The sequence below is a fragment of the Choloepus didactylus genome, chromosome 4 (genome assembly GCF_015220235.1).
Source record: "Choloepus didactylus isolate mChoDid1 chromosome 4, mChoDid1.pri, whole genome shotgun sequence".
Classification (NCBI taxonomy): domain Eukaryota; kingdom Metazoa; phylum Chordata; class Mammalia; order Pilosa; family Megalonychidae; genus Choloepus; species Choloepus didactylus.
This window is the reverse complement of record NC_051310.1, coordinates 177,927,986-177,944,668: the sequence shown is the minus strand read 5'-3', so window position 1 is coordinate 177,944,668 and position 16,683 is coordinate 177,927,986. Positions and strand designations below refer to the sequence as shown.

General features: G+C 34.8%; 1 protein-coding gene across 6 annotated transcripts in view; it reads right to left on the bottom strand.

The window, feature by feature from the left end:
• Window positions 1-246: 246 nt before the first annotated feature.
• LRFN5 (leucine rich repeat and fibronectin type III domain containing 5) overlaps window positions 247-16,683 on the bottom strand; it is a 323,828-nt gene continuing 307,391 nt past the window's right edge. For 4 of the 6 annotated variants that reach the window (XM_037834901.1, XM_037834903.1, XM_037834902.1 and 1 more), the window contains 2 exons: window positions 15,435-15,483; window positions 247-623 (listed from right to left, as the gene is read on the bottom strand). In XM_037834901.1, the coding sequence (XP_037690829.1) occupies window positions 15,467-15,483 (17 nt within the window). In that variant the 3' untranslated portion in view covers window positions 247-623; window positions 15,435-15,466. The remainder of the gene's footprint in view (window positions 624-15,434; window positions 15,484-16,683) is intronic. The other 2 variants (XM_037834905.1, XM_037834907.1) reach the window with 2 other exon arrangements.

The window sequence follows — 16,683 nt, the reverse complement described above, 5'->3', positions numbered from 1 at the left end:
CACTGAGATATATGTAACTGCTGTAAAGCTGCTTAATAGCTTCACTGCTTTCTCATAGAAGTGGGTGCACTTCAGTCATGGAAGATTTAGTTCCAAAAATATAAAGCAATTCTGATCCCTTAAGGTTTTTGCCACTACATAAATGTAAAATAGCATTATTAGTTCTTGCAATCATTGTTGCACCATTCGTACTTGAAACAGTAGACATTTTCACAAATAAGGCAATGTACCAGGTCTGTCATAGTAAAACATTTATTTGTTAAAGTGATATAGATTATTCAAGACTCTACAGTCTGTTAAACCATGGATGGCAATGTAACATGGATTGATACAGAACTTGATGCCAATGTAGGCGTTTTTTCTTTCTTTCTTTAAAAAAAAATACTTGTAGGCCAGAAAAAAAAAGTTGGTTTCAAAAGAGGATGAACCATGGTCTTATGGAGCCATTTCTGCTGTTATTAGAGACTTCTGCTTTGGCTCCTGTGGAAAATTTCTTCTAGGACACGAGTTCAACAATAGCCTTTGTGAACTGAAACTTTTTTGAGTTTTATCCAGTAAAAATATCAGTGGCAACTGTTTTCAGGAGACAGAAGAAGTGGTGCTCTTCAGATTAACTCCAGCCTCTGAAAGGAAAGAAAGAGAAGAAAAAAGAAAGAAACACATAGATAATAAGACCTTTGTGCTAACAATCTACAAGCTTCTGAACTGTAAGCATCCAGGCAGGAGTTTCTTGCTACAAAATACCAGACTTGCCCCCTGAAAACTACCTGGGCATGCTCATCAGTGCTTTAGATGGTGATTGGTAATTTAAAATTGGTGAATATATAAAAATATCTCACTAGTTATGTAATTTGAAGCCAAAGTGTGAAATGGCATTGTGCCTTACCTTGTCTCTCACATTCACACTGTTAAATGAAAATACAATAAATAATGAATTTATAACACTGAAGAATGAATGTTATTGAAGTTTCAACATTCATACTGATTTTTGAAATATGAGTATATTAGATCAAATTTGTTCAACATTTCTAAAACCTGATCTCTACATTTAAAAAAATTCTACTGGAAGTTTTGCATGATATTAAAATTGTATAAAATTTAATTATGCATTTAATGATAGTGAAGACTATTAACTGCTTTCACTAACTGGTTCTTCACCAAGGGAAAAAAAGAAATAAAACTCAAAACTGGTAATTACTCAAAAAGTAATTAGTAACTTAAGCATAATTTTAAAAGAAAATAAATTTCAAAACATTTCATAAAAATATTTAAATATAAAACTGAAGAAATGTTTTTCCTCTGATATGGGTTCTAAGGACACATGGATATAAGATATGCCTGTAAATTTTGTCCTTCACAAATATGAAACATAAATTTTGAGAAAGATAATATTTCATACATACAAAGTAGACAGTATTTCTCCTACTCATTTTAGAAATAACTACATATTTACTAGTTTCTCTTTGGAATGAAATTTAAAAACACAAACATGGCACAAATTAATCATGATTACATTTGTGATTCTTAGTTTACTGTTGGTTATTCTATAACAAAATGATAATGCAAAATATATTTGGTTAACTTTATGTGATAAAGTAGGCCAAATGCTGTCAAAATATTTTATGGAAGAACATGTTTCAAAATATTTAATAATCTGAAATAAATGAAATTGTTTTTGGCCACAATCATTTTTGAGAGGGTTGAAATATGCACACGATGCTGTATCCTATTTGTAAAAAAATAATTTCATTGGAAACTACCGAAATATAGGTATGAAACCATACTTCATCTGGAAAATACAAAGAAAAAAATGCAAAATCACTTATATCATATTGGCGTGTATCACTAAAATCCTCTGAATTGGGTTCATAGCACAGCTCATATTCATAAAATTGTATACCAAAACTTTTTTTTTATTTCTTTTAGTATTTACAATAATAGACTCCCATTGAATGAAAAAAAAAGATATATTGTACCAAATTTCAAGTTTTAAGACGTAGTAATATAGTAAAAAGCTCAGTAAACTTAGAAGATAAAAAAGCATAGTGGACAATAAAACTACTTAGATTTTGTAAATAATAAATTCTTCTACAGTAGCAAACTCTTTAATATCAAGTTAATGGTTCTATGGGCTGACATATTTTAAAAGGATTTTGTTTAAATTTCCCATTACATGCAGTATAATATATTATTAACCAAGGGTGGAATTATGGTTTAGAGAAATACTGCTAACTTTGAATATTAAGAAATAGTTAGTTTGGAGAACTATGGTGGAAAATTATCTGTCCTGTAGCTAACACCACTATTGAAAGGATGACATAATATGAAACAGAATTTTAAAAGTTTGCTTTATGTTGGGTATGCAAAATTAAACTTTTTATGTTTACTTATCAATAGCCAATCTTTTACAGTCATTATATAAAGAATTAAATATAGAACACAAAATTGCAAGAGCATCACATAGATAAAAATAACATAGACTGTATTCATTATGATGAAATGTTACAGGAACTAAAAACAATTTAATTGGGATGGTTTGGTATGGCCCTCATTTAAAAATGAAAGCATAGCATGCAAAACACTGTAGGCAGACAGTCTTGTGAACAGTATTATGATCATAAAGAGGAAATGAAAGCCACATGCAACATTTATGAGTAGAAGGAAGAATTTCCTGACATTGAATGGATTATGGGAAAATCCTATTACTGCCCTTCCTCTGAACATAATTAAGAAGCATGAAAGATTTTTATCTTGTATAGATAATGGGATATCTAAATGAGAACAGATGATTTCTAAAGGTCACTGCTGACACTAGGGTCTAGTATTTATTTTTCTGATGTGGTGTAAAAAATGTTCAAATAAAGGCGGGGCAAGATGGCGGAGTAGTGAGGAGCAGAATTTCGTCTCTCCCCTAGAGCAGCTGGCAATTACCCAAGAACTATATGAAACAGTGTTTTCAGAGTCTCCAGTAACCAGTCACACATCGGATGCAAGTTTGGAACTGGAGGAAAAGATGAGATCGCAGCGAACATTGTACGTTCCCTGGACCAGGGGTCTGGTACCCCTCCCCACTCAGACCCCACAGACTGTCTTGAACCTGGCTCCCTGAAAGGGGGGGGCAATCTGCTGAGGGCAAGAAAGGGGGCTCAACCCAGCCTCAACTACAGAATTAATTAACAAATTAACTAATTTTGGGAGCTGGGGGTACTAAAGAAGGGCTGGGCTCTGAGAAGGGGGGGCACATAAAAGCGGGCATCTATTCCCAGGCTCCAAAAAAGCCATTATTTTCCCCTACATTTTGTCCCTTCTGGCTTCTCACTGATTCCTTATCTTCTTGCATTTCAATAGCCGCTGGCAGGGGTGAAATTGAAGCTATTGGAGAGTAATTATCAGACAATAGCCCAAAGTACATCTTTAAATGCTCTATTCTGACACTGACAAAACTTCCAGGCTAGGGAAAGACTTTTAAAAGGGACTCCTGTTTTGTTTTGTTTTTTTTCCTTTCCTATTTTTTTTTTTTTTTAATCTAATAGTAGCATATGTGGTTGTTTTCTATCAGAAAGCCCAGGTTGAGGGACTAGGCTGAGCTTGGGGGGAGAGAGAGTACCCGCAGCATCTTTGGGTTCCAGACTCACTTCTGAAGAAGGTCTGCACCCCCGTCTTTATTTGGCAACTCAAGCTGACCAAGGAATCTAGCTGGAGATGTCCCAAAGAGGAGAAGGGAGAAGGGAATAGTGCCCCGGAGAGACAACTGGAGTTCCAAGAATTGGGAGGGAGGAGGGAGGTCCAGCTCAACTGGCAGTCCTCCTTCTGGGAACTCAGACACCAGGGGGTGGAATTCAGATTCCAGCTTCAGTCAGCCACACCCCCAACAGGATCAGAGTCACCAGGAGTCTCCATACCTCCTTACACTGGTGGGGGAGCTGTGGGCTGGCAAGCACCACCTGCTGGACAGAAGAGGAAAAGCACCAATTCTAAAGGCCTCATAGGAGGGTCTCATTCTCAGGAAAACTCCATACCCTCCCAATGAGACCTGGGCCTCTCTAGACTGGGAAAATCTGACTGGGGTCAACCATATCTGAAGAGACCCTCTCATAAAAAGGATACACAGAGGCAGGCCAAGAAACAGAAAAAACAAGAGGTGAGAAATTATGTTCAACTAAATAGAACCTAAGTTAGAGGTCCAGAATAAGTTGAACTGAATAACAGAGGCCAGAGAACAAAGCCAACCAACAAGAAAACCCCAGGTAAAAGATAGAAAACAAACTCCTAAATAAACTAATCAAGAAAATCAGATGCCTAGACAACTAAAGATAACAAGCCATACCAGGAAACATGAAAATATGGACCAGCCAAAAAAACAAATGAATAGTTCAACTGAGATACAGGAGTTGAGGCAACTAATGGTAAATAAATGCAATGAACTGAAGAAAGATATAGTGAAAGAGATGAAGGATATAAAGAAGACACTGAATGACCATAAAGAAGAATTCATAAACTTGAAAAAACAAATGGCAGAACTCATGGGAATGAAGGCCACAATGGAGGAGATGAAAAACACAATGGAGGGACACAGCAGATTTGGACAGAAGAAAGGATCAGTGAACTGGAAGAAAAGACATTTGAATTCATACACACAAAAGAACAGACAGTGAAAAAAAATGGAAAAATACTAGCAGGGTCTTAGGGAGCTGAGTGAAAACATGAAATGCACAAATATATGTGTTACCAGTATCCCAGAAGGAGAAGAGAGGGGAATAGGGGCAGAAAGAGTAATAGAAGAAATATTCACTGAAAATTTCCCAACTCTTATTAAAAAAACAGAAAATTAGAGACTCAAGAAGTACAGCATACCCCAAGTGGAATAGATCCCAACAGACCTAATCCAAGACACTTACTGATCAGATTGTTCAATGTCAAAGACAAAGAGAGGATTCTGAAAGCAGCAAGAGAAAAGCAATCCATCATATATAAGGGAAGGTCAATAAGACTATGTACAGATTTCTCTGTAGAAATCATGGAGGCAAGAAGACAGTGGCCTGATATATTTAAGATACTGAAAGAGAAAAACTGCCAACCAAGAATTCTATATCCAGCAAAACTTTCCTTCAAAAATGAGGGAGACATTAAAACATTTTCAGACAGACAGACACTGAGAAAGTTTGTGAATAAGAGACCAGCACTATAAGAAATACTAAAGGGAGTGCTACAGGCTGAAAGGAAAAGACAGGAGAGAGAGAGAGAGTTGGAGAAGAGTGCAGAAATGAAGATTATCAGGAAAGGTGAAAGGAGAGAGAGGAAAAAATAAGATATGACATATAAATTCCAAAAGACAAAATGGTAGTAGAAAGTACTGCCCTTACAGTAATAAAACTAAATGTAAATGGATTAAACTCCCAATAAAAAGACACAGACTGGCAGAATAGATTAAAAAACAGGACCCATCTATATTTTGTCTACAAGAAACTCATTTTAAACACAAGGGCAAAAATAGACTGAAAGTGAAAGGTTGGAAAAAGATATTTCACACAAACAACAACCAGAAAAAAGCAGGAGTAGCTATACTAATATAAGACAAATTAGAATTCAAAAGTAAAACAATTAAAAGAGACAAAGAAGGACACTATATATTAATAAAAGGGTCAATTCATCAAGAAAACATAACAATCATAAATATTTATGCACCAAGCCAGAATGCCCCCAAATTCATGAGGCAAACACTGAGATCACTGAAAGAAGTAGACACCTCTACAATAATAATTGGAGACTTCAATACACTGCTCTCATCAATGGCTAGAACATCTGCACAGAGGATCATTAAAGAAATGGAGATGTTGAATTGTATGATAAATGAACTAGACTTGACAGACATTTATAGAACACTACATCCAACAACAGCAGGATACACTTTTTTCTCAAGTGCTCATGGAACATTCTCTAGGATAGACCACATGTTGGGTAACAAAGCAAGTCTCAACAAATTTAAAAATATTGATATTATACAAAACGTTTTCTCAGACCATAATGGAATGAAGTTAGGAATAAATAAAAGGCAGAAGGTTGTAAAATTCATAAACATGTGGAGGCTAAACAACACCGTCTTAGAAAACCAGTGGGTAAAGAAAGAAATTACAAGAGAAATTAGTAAATACCTTGAGGCAAATGATAATGAAAACACAACTTATCAAAACTTACGGGATGCAGCAAAGGTGGTGCTGAGAGGGAAATTTATTGCCCTAAATACCTATATTACAAGAGGAGAGCAAAAATTGAAGAGTTAACTGTTCAATTGGAGGAATTAGAGAAAGAACAGCAAACTAACCCCAAAGCAAGCAGAAGGGAAGAAATAACAAAGATGAGAGCAGAATTAAATGCAATTGAGAACAGGAAAACAATAGAGGGAATCAACAAAACCAGTAGTTGGTTCTTTGAGAAAATCAATAAAATTGATGCACCGCTGGCTAGGCTAAAAAAAAAAAAAAAAAAAAAAAAAAAAAAAGAGAGAGAGAGTGGATGCAAATAAATGCAATCAGAAATGGGAAAGGAAATATAACTACTGACCCTGCAGAAATTAAGGAAATAATGAGAAGATACTATGACCAAATCTTTGCTAATAAACTAGACAACTTAGATGAAATGGACAACTTCTAGAAAAGCATAAACAACCAACACTGACTCAAGAAGAAACAGATGACCTCAACAAACCAATCACAAGTAAAGAGACTGAGTCAGTCATCAAAAAGCTGCCAAAAAGGAAAAGCCCAGGACCAGATGGTTTCACATGTGAATTCTACCAAGCATTCAAGAAAGAATTAGTACCAATCCTGCTCAAACTCTTCAAAAAAATTGAAGAAGAGGGAAAACTACCTAACTCATCCTATGAAGCCAACATCACCCTTATAACAAAATCAGACAAAGATACTACAGAAAAAGAAAATTATAGACCAATTTCTTTAACGAATATAGACACAGAAATCCTCAACAAAATACTCACAAGTCAAATCCAGCAACACGTTAAAAGAATTATACACCACGATCAGGTGGGATTTATTCCAGGTATGCAAGGCTGGTTCAACACAAGAAAATCAATTAATGTAATACACCACATCAATAAATCAAAGCAGAAGAACCACATGATCATCTCAATTGATGCAGAAAAGGCATTTGAAAAAATTCAACATCCTTTCCTGATGAAAACACTTCAAAGGATAGGAATAGAAGGGAACTTTCTCAATATGATAAAGGTGATCTATGAAAAACCCACAGCTAACATCATACTCAATGGAGAGAGACTGAAAGCTTTCCCTCTAAGATCAGGAACAAGACAGGGATGCCCACTATCACCATTGTTATTCAACATTGTGCTGGAAATTCTAGCTAGAGCAATTAGGCAAGAAAAAGAAATAAAAGGCATCCAAATTGGAGAAGAAGAGGTAAAACTTTCACTATTTGCAGATGACATGATTCTATATGTAGGAAATCCAGAAAAATCTACAGCAAAGCTACTAGAACTAGTCAATGAATACAGCAAAGTGGAAGGCTACAAGAACAATATGCAAAAATCTGTAATGTTCCTATACACAAGTAATGTGCAATAAGAGGAGGAAACCAAGAGAAAAATCCCATTTACAATAGCAACAAAAAGAGTCAAGTATTTAGGAATAAACTTAACCAAGGACACAAAAGACCTTTACACAGAAAACTATAAGAAACTGCTAAAAAAATTGAAGAAGACCTAAAAAAATGGAAGAACATTCCATGTTCATGAATTGGAAGAATAAATATAGTTAAGATGGCAATTTTACCTAAACTGATTTACAGATTCAATGCAATACCAATTCAAATCCCAACAACTTACTCTACAGAAATAGATAAACCAATAACCAAATTTATTTGGAAGGGCAAGGTGCCCTGAATAGCCAAAAATATCTTGAGAAAGAGGAACAAAGCAGGAGGTCTCACACTACCTGACTTTGAAGCATATTACAAAACTACAGTGCTCAAAACAGTATGGTACTGGCATAAGGACAGATATACCAACCAATGGAATCAAATCAAGTGTTCAGAAGTAGACCCTCACATCTATGGGCAACTGATCTTTGATAAGGCAGTCAAGCCAAAGCAACTGGGAAACAGCAGCCTCTTCAATAAATGGTGTTTGGAGAACTGCACATACATTTCCAAAAGAATGAAAGAGGATTCCTATCTCACACCTTATTCAAAAATTAACTCGAAATGGATCAAAGACCTAAAAATTAGCACAAAGACCATAAAGCTCTTAGAAGAAAATGTAGGGCAATATCTTAAAGATCTTGGGATAGGAGGTGGTTTCTTAGACCTCAAACCCAAGGTGCAAGCAACCAAAGAACAAATAGACAAATGGAATCTCCTCAAAATTAAACAGTTTTGTACATCAAAGGACTTTGTCAGAAAAGTAAAAAGGCAATCTCCACAATGGGAGATGACATTTGGAAACCAGATATCAGTTAAGGTTTAATATCTCAAATATATAAAGGAATCTTACAACTCAATAACAGAAAGAAAAACAATCCAATTAAAAAATGGGCAAAAGACATGGATAGAGATTTTTTTGAAGAGGAAATACAAATGGCTCAAAAACATATGAAAAAATGCTCAACTTCCCTGGCTATTAAGGAAATGCAAATCAAAACCACAATGAGATATTATCTCACAACTATCAGAATGGCCATTATCCAAAAAACAGAAAATGACAAGTGCTGTAGAGGTTGTGGAGAAAGAGGCAAACTTATTCACTGTTGGTGGGAATGTAGCATGTTGCAACCACTTTGGAAGACAGTGTGGAGGTTTCCCAGGAAGCTAAATATAGATTTGCTGTATGACCCAGCTATTCCATTGCTAGGTATATACTCAGAGGAACTGAAACTTAAGACACAAACAGACATTTGTAAACCGATGTTTATTGTAGCATTATTCACGATTGCCAAGAGATGGAAACAGCCCAAATGTCCATCAATGGCCTTGTGGATAAACAAGCTGTGGTATATACACATGATGGAATATTATGCAGCTGTAAGACAGAACAAAGACATGGATGATGTAATAACGTGGATGAACCTTGATGACATTATGTTGAGTGAAGTTAGCCAGAAATGAAAGGACGGATTCTGTATGGTCTCACTAATACGAACAGACATTAATGAACAAACTTGGGGAGTTAAAAGCTGACAACACAGGTGACCAGGAGATAGAAAGAGGGTGGAGATCAGGCATTTGATGCTGAAGGACTACAGAATGTTTAGCAGGATTGATTGTATAGATTCAGAAATAGAGAGCATAATACTGTGTGACAGTAGCACGGTATTGTAAGTACACTGAACAAAGATGTCTGCAAGTAAAGCTGAAAGAGGTGGGATAGGAGAATGTATGACACCAGAGGTAAAGATAGATGATAAAGACTGGGACTGTATAACTTGGCAAAAACTGGAGTGGCCAATGACTATTACTAAATATACAAATATAAAAATGTTTTTGCATGTGGGAGAGCAAATGAATGTCAACATGTAGAGTGTTGAAAAAGGTATGGTATTGGGGAAAAAAAACATAATCTAAGCAAACTGGAGTCTATGGTCAACAGTAACATTGTAATATACCTCCATTAAATGTAACAAAGGCAATATGCCAATGCTAAGTGTATATGAGTGGGGGATATAGGGGAGGAATATGGGATTCTTGGTAGTGGTGTTATTTTCTGTCCTTACTATTATATTGTATTGTATGACATGTTATTTTTCTTTTTATCATCTTTTTTATTATTGCTAAAAAAAAAATTTCTTGTAGTAATCAATATGTTCAACTTTATGGTGATACCATGAACAACTGATTGTGCACATGGATGAATGTATGGTATGTGAATATAACTCTATAAAATTGTAGGAAAAAATATATATAGGAGTAAAAGTTTTGGAGAAAACATGGGTGAGAGGGATGTACCTATTTACTGTTGAGCAGGTAGAATGATGTAGCCTTTCTGAAGGTCAGTGTGGTGGTTCCACAAAAAGTTAAGTACGTGGGGACCATAGGTCCTGCAACCTCATTATGGGGTATGTCATTTGAAGATTTGAGAGCAGAGACATGAACGGACATTTGCAAACTGGTGTTCATGGAGGCGGCAATCATGATTTGCAATGGGTGGAGGTGACCTAAGGGTACATAGACTGAGGAACAGAATGGTGAACTGTGGTGTATGCATACAATGGAATATTGAGGAACTATGAGAAGGAGTGAAGCTGTGAGACACATGAGGTGAATGGATCCTGTACTCAGTATTTGAGTGAAGTACACCAGAAATGAACGCAGGCACTATAATGCCTCACCAATATGGACTAACTACAATGTGTAAACTCAGAATTGAATCTTAGAACATAGCCTATGAACTTGATTATTGTAATGGTCCCTAGATTATAAGCTCTTACAGCAGTCAACTCTATTCCTGAATTGTAATGCCTATTTCTAAACTTTGAGATGCTGATCCCTTAGTGTATGACCTGATTGGTCTCTGGAACAATGTGCATCTCTTAGACACCTGAAATTGGAGCTAGAGCTCAACAGATATGAATGTCAGTATTAGTGCATACAGCAACTGTTAAAAAAAAGCTGAAAAAGAGCCCAGACTTCAATTAGTGATACGAATGAAGCAGATCTGGTTAAGACTAGGGCAAACTGGGCCAAAGGGTAAAGTTTGAAACTGTGTTTTAAAACTTCAACTTCCATGTGACACTACAGTAAGAAATGTTTATTTGGTGTAGGACCTATATTTTCTAAACAGTATATAACTCTACAGTCGGTTTGTTCAAACACCACAATTGCATGGATCTTTAAATAGGAAGTGAGATATGGTGGGTTGGTATAGGTTAGAGTGAAATAGTGACACATCCAAAAGTAATTTGGGCAGAGAATAAAAAATATATTTACAGCCCCCCCCGCCTTGGGGAGCTGCAGGAAGGTGCAGAAGTGTTGGACTTCCTCACCTGGACTGGTGGTGATGTTGTCACAAACATTAATGTGTCAAGCCCTCTATCATGGGACTTGCCCTTGTGAGGCTCGTTACTGCAAAGGAGAGGCTAAACTTGCACATAATTGTGCCTAAGAATCTCCCCCTGAGTACCTCTTTGTTGCTCAGACATGGCCCTCTCTTTCTCTAACTGAGCCATCTTGGCAGGTGAACTCACTGCCCTCCCCCCTACGTGGGACCTGACTCCCAGGGGTGTAAATCTCCCTGGCAACACAGGATATGACTCCCGGGGATGAATCTGGAGAGATTCTTCTTGACCAAAAGGGGGATGCAAAATGAGACAAAATACTTTCAGTGGCTGAGAGATTTCAAGTGGAGTCAAGAGGTCACTCTAGTGGACATTCTTATGTACTATATAGATAACACCTCTTAGGTTTTAATGTACTGGAATGGCTAGAAGTAAATACCTGAAACTACCAAACTCCAACCCAGTAGTCTGGACTCCTGAAGATAATTGTATAAAAATGTAGATTACAAGGGGTGACAGTGTGATTGTGAAGGCCTTGTGGATCACACTCCCTTTGTCTAGTGTGTGGATGGATGGGTAGAAAAGTGGGGACAAAAACTAAATGACAAATAGGGTGGGATGGGGGGGATGGTTTGGGTGTTCTTTTTTCACTTTTATTTTTTATTCTTATTCTGATTCTTTCTGATGTAAGGAAAATGTTCAGAAATACATTGTGGTGATGAATGCATAACTATATGCTCGTATTGTGAACAGCTGATTGTATACCATGGATGATTGTATGGTATGTGAATATATTTCAATAAAACTGAATTAAAAAAAAATGTTCAAATAAAAGTTATAAAATAAATGAATTAAATAAAACCATTTCAAAAAGCTTGTTTTAATTATTACAAAATCAACCTACATGTTTTCTATGTATGTGCCTGTTCTATTAATCTTATGCTAAAAAATGAATTGTCAATTAAAAAATCAATTTCATACAATATCTCTCCTTTTGTACTTGTCAGATACAAAAGGAGAGATATTGTCTGATGCCACTAATGTGAATGCTGTAAAAAACTTAAACAAATGTTTTATATTGTAGAATATAGGGGACCTAGAGATAGACAGCAACTAGTGAAGGGGGAACAATAATCTAATTAGAAAAGATAAGCTATTGAATGTAATCCTAATGATACGGGATCTCAGGAATGACTATGGTGTGTTAATTTTCTTCGGGTATGGCAAGAGCATATTGGAAGCAATGTAATTATTTTAGGATATTTGTTTTTCTTATTCCTTTGTTTGAATTTTTTTTAAATTTTTTGATAAATAAACTTAAAAAAATCAATTTCATAGGACAAAAACTGCAGAATCAAATATTTTATTGGTCATTCTCTTTTGGAAAAAATTGGCAGCATATCCAGATGCATATATTGGAAAAAATATTGGTAGTATTATTTGGTGTTTAGTTCTTGTATCATATGTATTCCTAACCCTGTGCTTGTATGTAGTTCTTTAAACATTGCTGTATATTGATAATTGACACTACTGACATTTTGTTCATTTATATAATAACAGTTTCTCTAAAAGCACTGTATTTTTCCATGTTTATTTCATATATAGCAAAGATTTGATGATAAATTTATATTTTAAAAAGCTGTTATTAATAATAAACATGGAATAATCAGAAGTCAAATTTATTAAAATCAGGCAGCAATTGTCTTTAAAGCTGGTGAAAGCAATCACAGAATAAGCATAGTTCTTGTGCATGCCAATACACATTCAGACACACAAACACACTTCTGTTGGTTTGAACTCAATAAATGTTTTTTAAGAAAATTTTCTTAAAACATTTTCATTATAAATGCCAACAGGTTAACTATTCCCACCTTAACTATTAAATATGGCATATCTATTGTTTTATCAGCTTCATTTAAAGCACTAAAATCTTTGCCAAATTTAGGATTAATTTTTTTATAAGGACTGGTTTGCTTATAGAGCAATTATCACTAATTTTATCAGTGATTCCTCTTTCCTTTACTCACAATTCATTTTAGAGTGATGAGAATTTTATAACCTTATGTTAGGATCAAATATAATACATTTAAATATTTTAAGCTCACTTTATTTCTTTATATTTTCTCCTAAAGAAAAAAAAGTCGGCATAGCTCATATTCCGGTTCATGGAAATTAAATAAATGTTTTAACTCTACACCCTTGGGAAAAAGTCATTTTAGTGGACACCTCAGCTTGATTATCTGTAGAAAACCCAGACCTAAGAATCTGCCAGCACAAGGGATTTATGCCAGCTCTCTAACTCACTTTATTCACATACAATAAATTACTACTGACAGTATGAAAGGCTGAGACTAAGAATGGACAGGTCACATCTCTTCAGAAGGGACACCACAGGGTGGTTTTACTGCTAGTTGTACAAATGATAGGTGCCCTAGAACAGAAATCACTTACTAAGCACCAGCAAGTTATGTTGGGGTCATATGGTAACTTAAACACGACAATACAAATGTAGCAAAGAGTTGGTTAATGAGTGAATGATGTATTGCCACTAAATTATGCTAAAATTATTGCTTGCCTGTGGATTTGATTTTCTACCTAATGATTATAGAAAAAAAAAATTTGCCAAATCATTGAAGGAAAGTTTCTATAGCATTATGCCATGACTATTTGTTTCATAAAAAGAACTAAAGAAAGACCTAGCCTAAAGTTAAAAAAAAAAGAAGGGGGGGTGTATTTCAGATACACACACTCATCTTGTAGATCTAATAAAAAGCGCACAAATATACACCTGAACTTAATACATTTTGAAACAGCAATTTCCTTAAAGATTATGTACTACATTATTTGTAATTGTGTCTGGGTGGTGAATTATGACTGATTTATGTAAATCTTTTTTTTTAAATTGGGTTTTCCAAATTTTCTATAATTAAAACTAATTACTTTAGGCTAAAAAGCCATTATGAAAAATCTTATATCTTTATAACATTTACAAGCCTTGCACTTTCTTGAGTAGGACCCGGAGTTCCAAAGAGATTACTTTTCTCTAAATTCCACCTCTAACAATGTGGAAACATAAATAAATAAATGCAATAATATAGAATATGTCCCATAAAATGTGAATACTTGGGAAATATCATTACTTGGTCAATTAAAAAAGGGCTCAGGCATTGACCTTTCCTGCTTTCAAATCTCAATATAACATTTAACATCATTCTGGATCATATTTCTGATGGGTTCATCATTTACCTCTTAATCCCTTCTTAAAGATACCCTAACTTTCAGTTTCACTCATATGTCCAAAATCACATGCTAAATGAACTTTTTAAATGAGAGAGAAAGAGAAAGAGAATGTGTGGGGAGAGGGGGAAGAAATGTACTGGTTGAGATTGAGAGAGAAAAGGGGGAGCAGGCACCTGCGTATGCAGGTCAATTCAACAAACAAAATAAATGTCAAAGCATGTGCCAGACATTGTGCTATTGATTGCACCCTGTGAGAGCCATCTATTTATTTATTTATTTATTTATTTACTATTGCAACATAATCTTTTATTTGATAAAGAAATGATGCATGAAAAACTTTTGTTTGATTTGGGGATGCAACTCAATAGGGAAAAATATGAAAGTTTGACTAAGTTATTATCTTTTAAACATGAAATATTAAATTTTCTACTACCACCAAATAGGCCAATGGCCTTTTTTAGAGCTTTTAAAAAGAGAATATTTTTTCTGTGCCAAACCTTAAACAAATGGCTGCTGCTTCCAGCTGTTTGAACAGATTGCTAAAATGCTGTTCTGTTCTGGAAACACATTTTCTGATCCAATTAAAAGGCAGGAATCAAACACTGATCAGAAATTTCCAAAAACCACAACCAAAACACCTCAAGAAGAGTAATTGGTTGCTGACAAAGACAAAAAGAAAACCATGAATATTTCTTTTAGTCTTTTGCTCCATTTTAAAGCTGCTTCATTCATTTTAGATAACAGTGACACCACTTTCAATGAAGCATCATATATCATCTCAGCTCTTCCTAGGATGTGGAGGCCAGGGTTTAGGAGTGGATATATTCTTTCCAAGCTATTGTCTTCATGGTAGAAGTATTTGTAAAAATATACACAATATCACGTGTGACTACAAGAGTGACTCCAACATCACACTGTATTAGTAGTATTCCTAATATTTCCTACAGTGCAAATCAGAAATATTCAGTAAACCAGAAATATGCCTACATTTCAGAACTGGAAATTCAGTTAACCAAAATGAACTTCAACCTTTACTGTCAAGCCTTCCAAGCAAATTATAATGGAAAATTTCAACAAGTTCCACAAACTAGCATACCAAAGACTAAAAATTTGTTTATAAATGAATATACCCACTTAAGTGCTGAAGGATGCAACCGTTAATAAGAATCTCACCTGTGTTTCCTGCACAATCTGGTCAACATTAGTCAGCAAAGCATCTGGGAATAAAATTTTCAATGTCATGAAAAATTCATTTTTTAAGAAGTAGACACTAAAAGCATTTGTCCCTGAAATCTTGATAAAATTCCTCTTTACAAAGATTCATCTAAATATGTTTTTCTTTTTTTTTTTTTTTACCTTTTCTTTTCTTATCAGTTCTTGGATTCATTGCAATTGTCTTTCATAATATTTGGTAGCCCTATATGGCTACTTCCTGTTACATAATACTATAAAGGCAGAATTTAAACAGTATTGTTCTAGTAACTAAAATGAGTAATAATCTATGTGGAATGTGCTTTTCCATTCCATAAGAAAATCAGGGTTTAATGCATTTTCTGTACTCAAAATTAACATTTCAAGTATAAAGTAGCAGAAAATTAATATAGAAAATACATCAAAAGAAAAGAGAATTCAGAGCAGGAAAAATAGTTTTACGATATTCACCATGCAAAGTATGCAACCACTTTACAATATTAACCATCATTCAGTACCCCCAAAAATCACATTTTACCAGAACCCAATTATCATCCATAAAAGAGTAAAAATCTAAATGAAAACCTTCTGCCTTTAAATGCCCATATGTGTGTTCTAATTTCTTACAAATGTTTAATATCTTTACATAACCCTACATAGCCTACATTCATTTTCTTTCCAGAATGTCCTCTTTTTAGTAAAAAATTCCTTGTCATTGAAAAGTGAAACAGTGTAAGGAAAACCTGGCTGTCTAAGGGAAAGTTGTTCTTAGATAGCACAAATGAGTCTGATTGGAAAGGACAAAGTAATTTTTACAAAACTTCTAGCACTTACATCCATGTAAATATGCATTGGTTTCTGGAGATTAAGTTTTGTATGGAAACAATAAGACCTGTTCACATTATTCAGAAAAATTGAGTAGGTAGAGCCAACATAGTGTTTCTCACATACCCCTCCATTTTAGGAGAGCAATTATGTATTGGAGCGGAATTATAACTGCTACCCAACCCAAGTGTCAGGTATGATTAAATGTCCATCCACTTCCAAATGCACATATTTTAAATGAAAGGGCTCTCATGGCTTTCTCCTGAATATATGTGAATATGTATTTTTTGTTTTTAATAAACATGAACAATCACCTATTTGAAAAGAAAGAATGGTTGAAATTAGTTAGACTGAGAGATGATTATCACTGGGAATTTAAAAAAAAAGATCTACTGTAATCTGATAA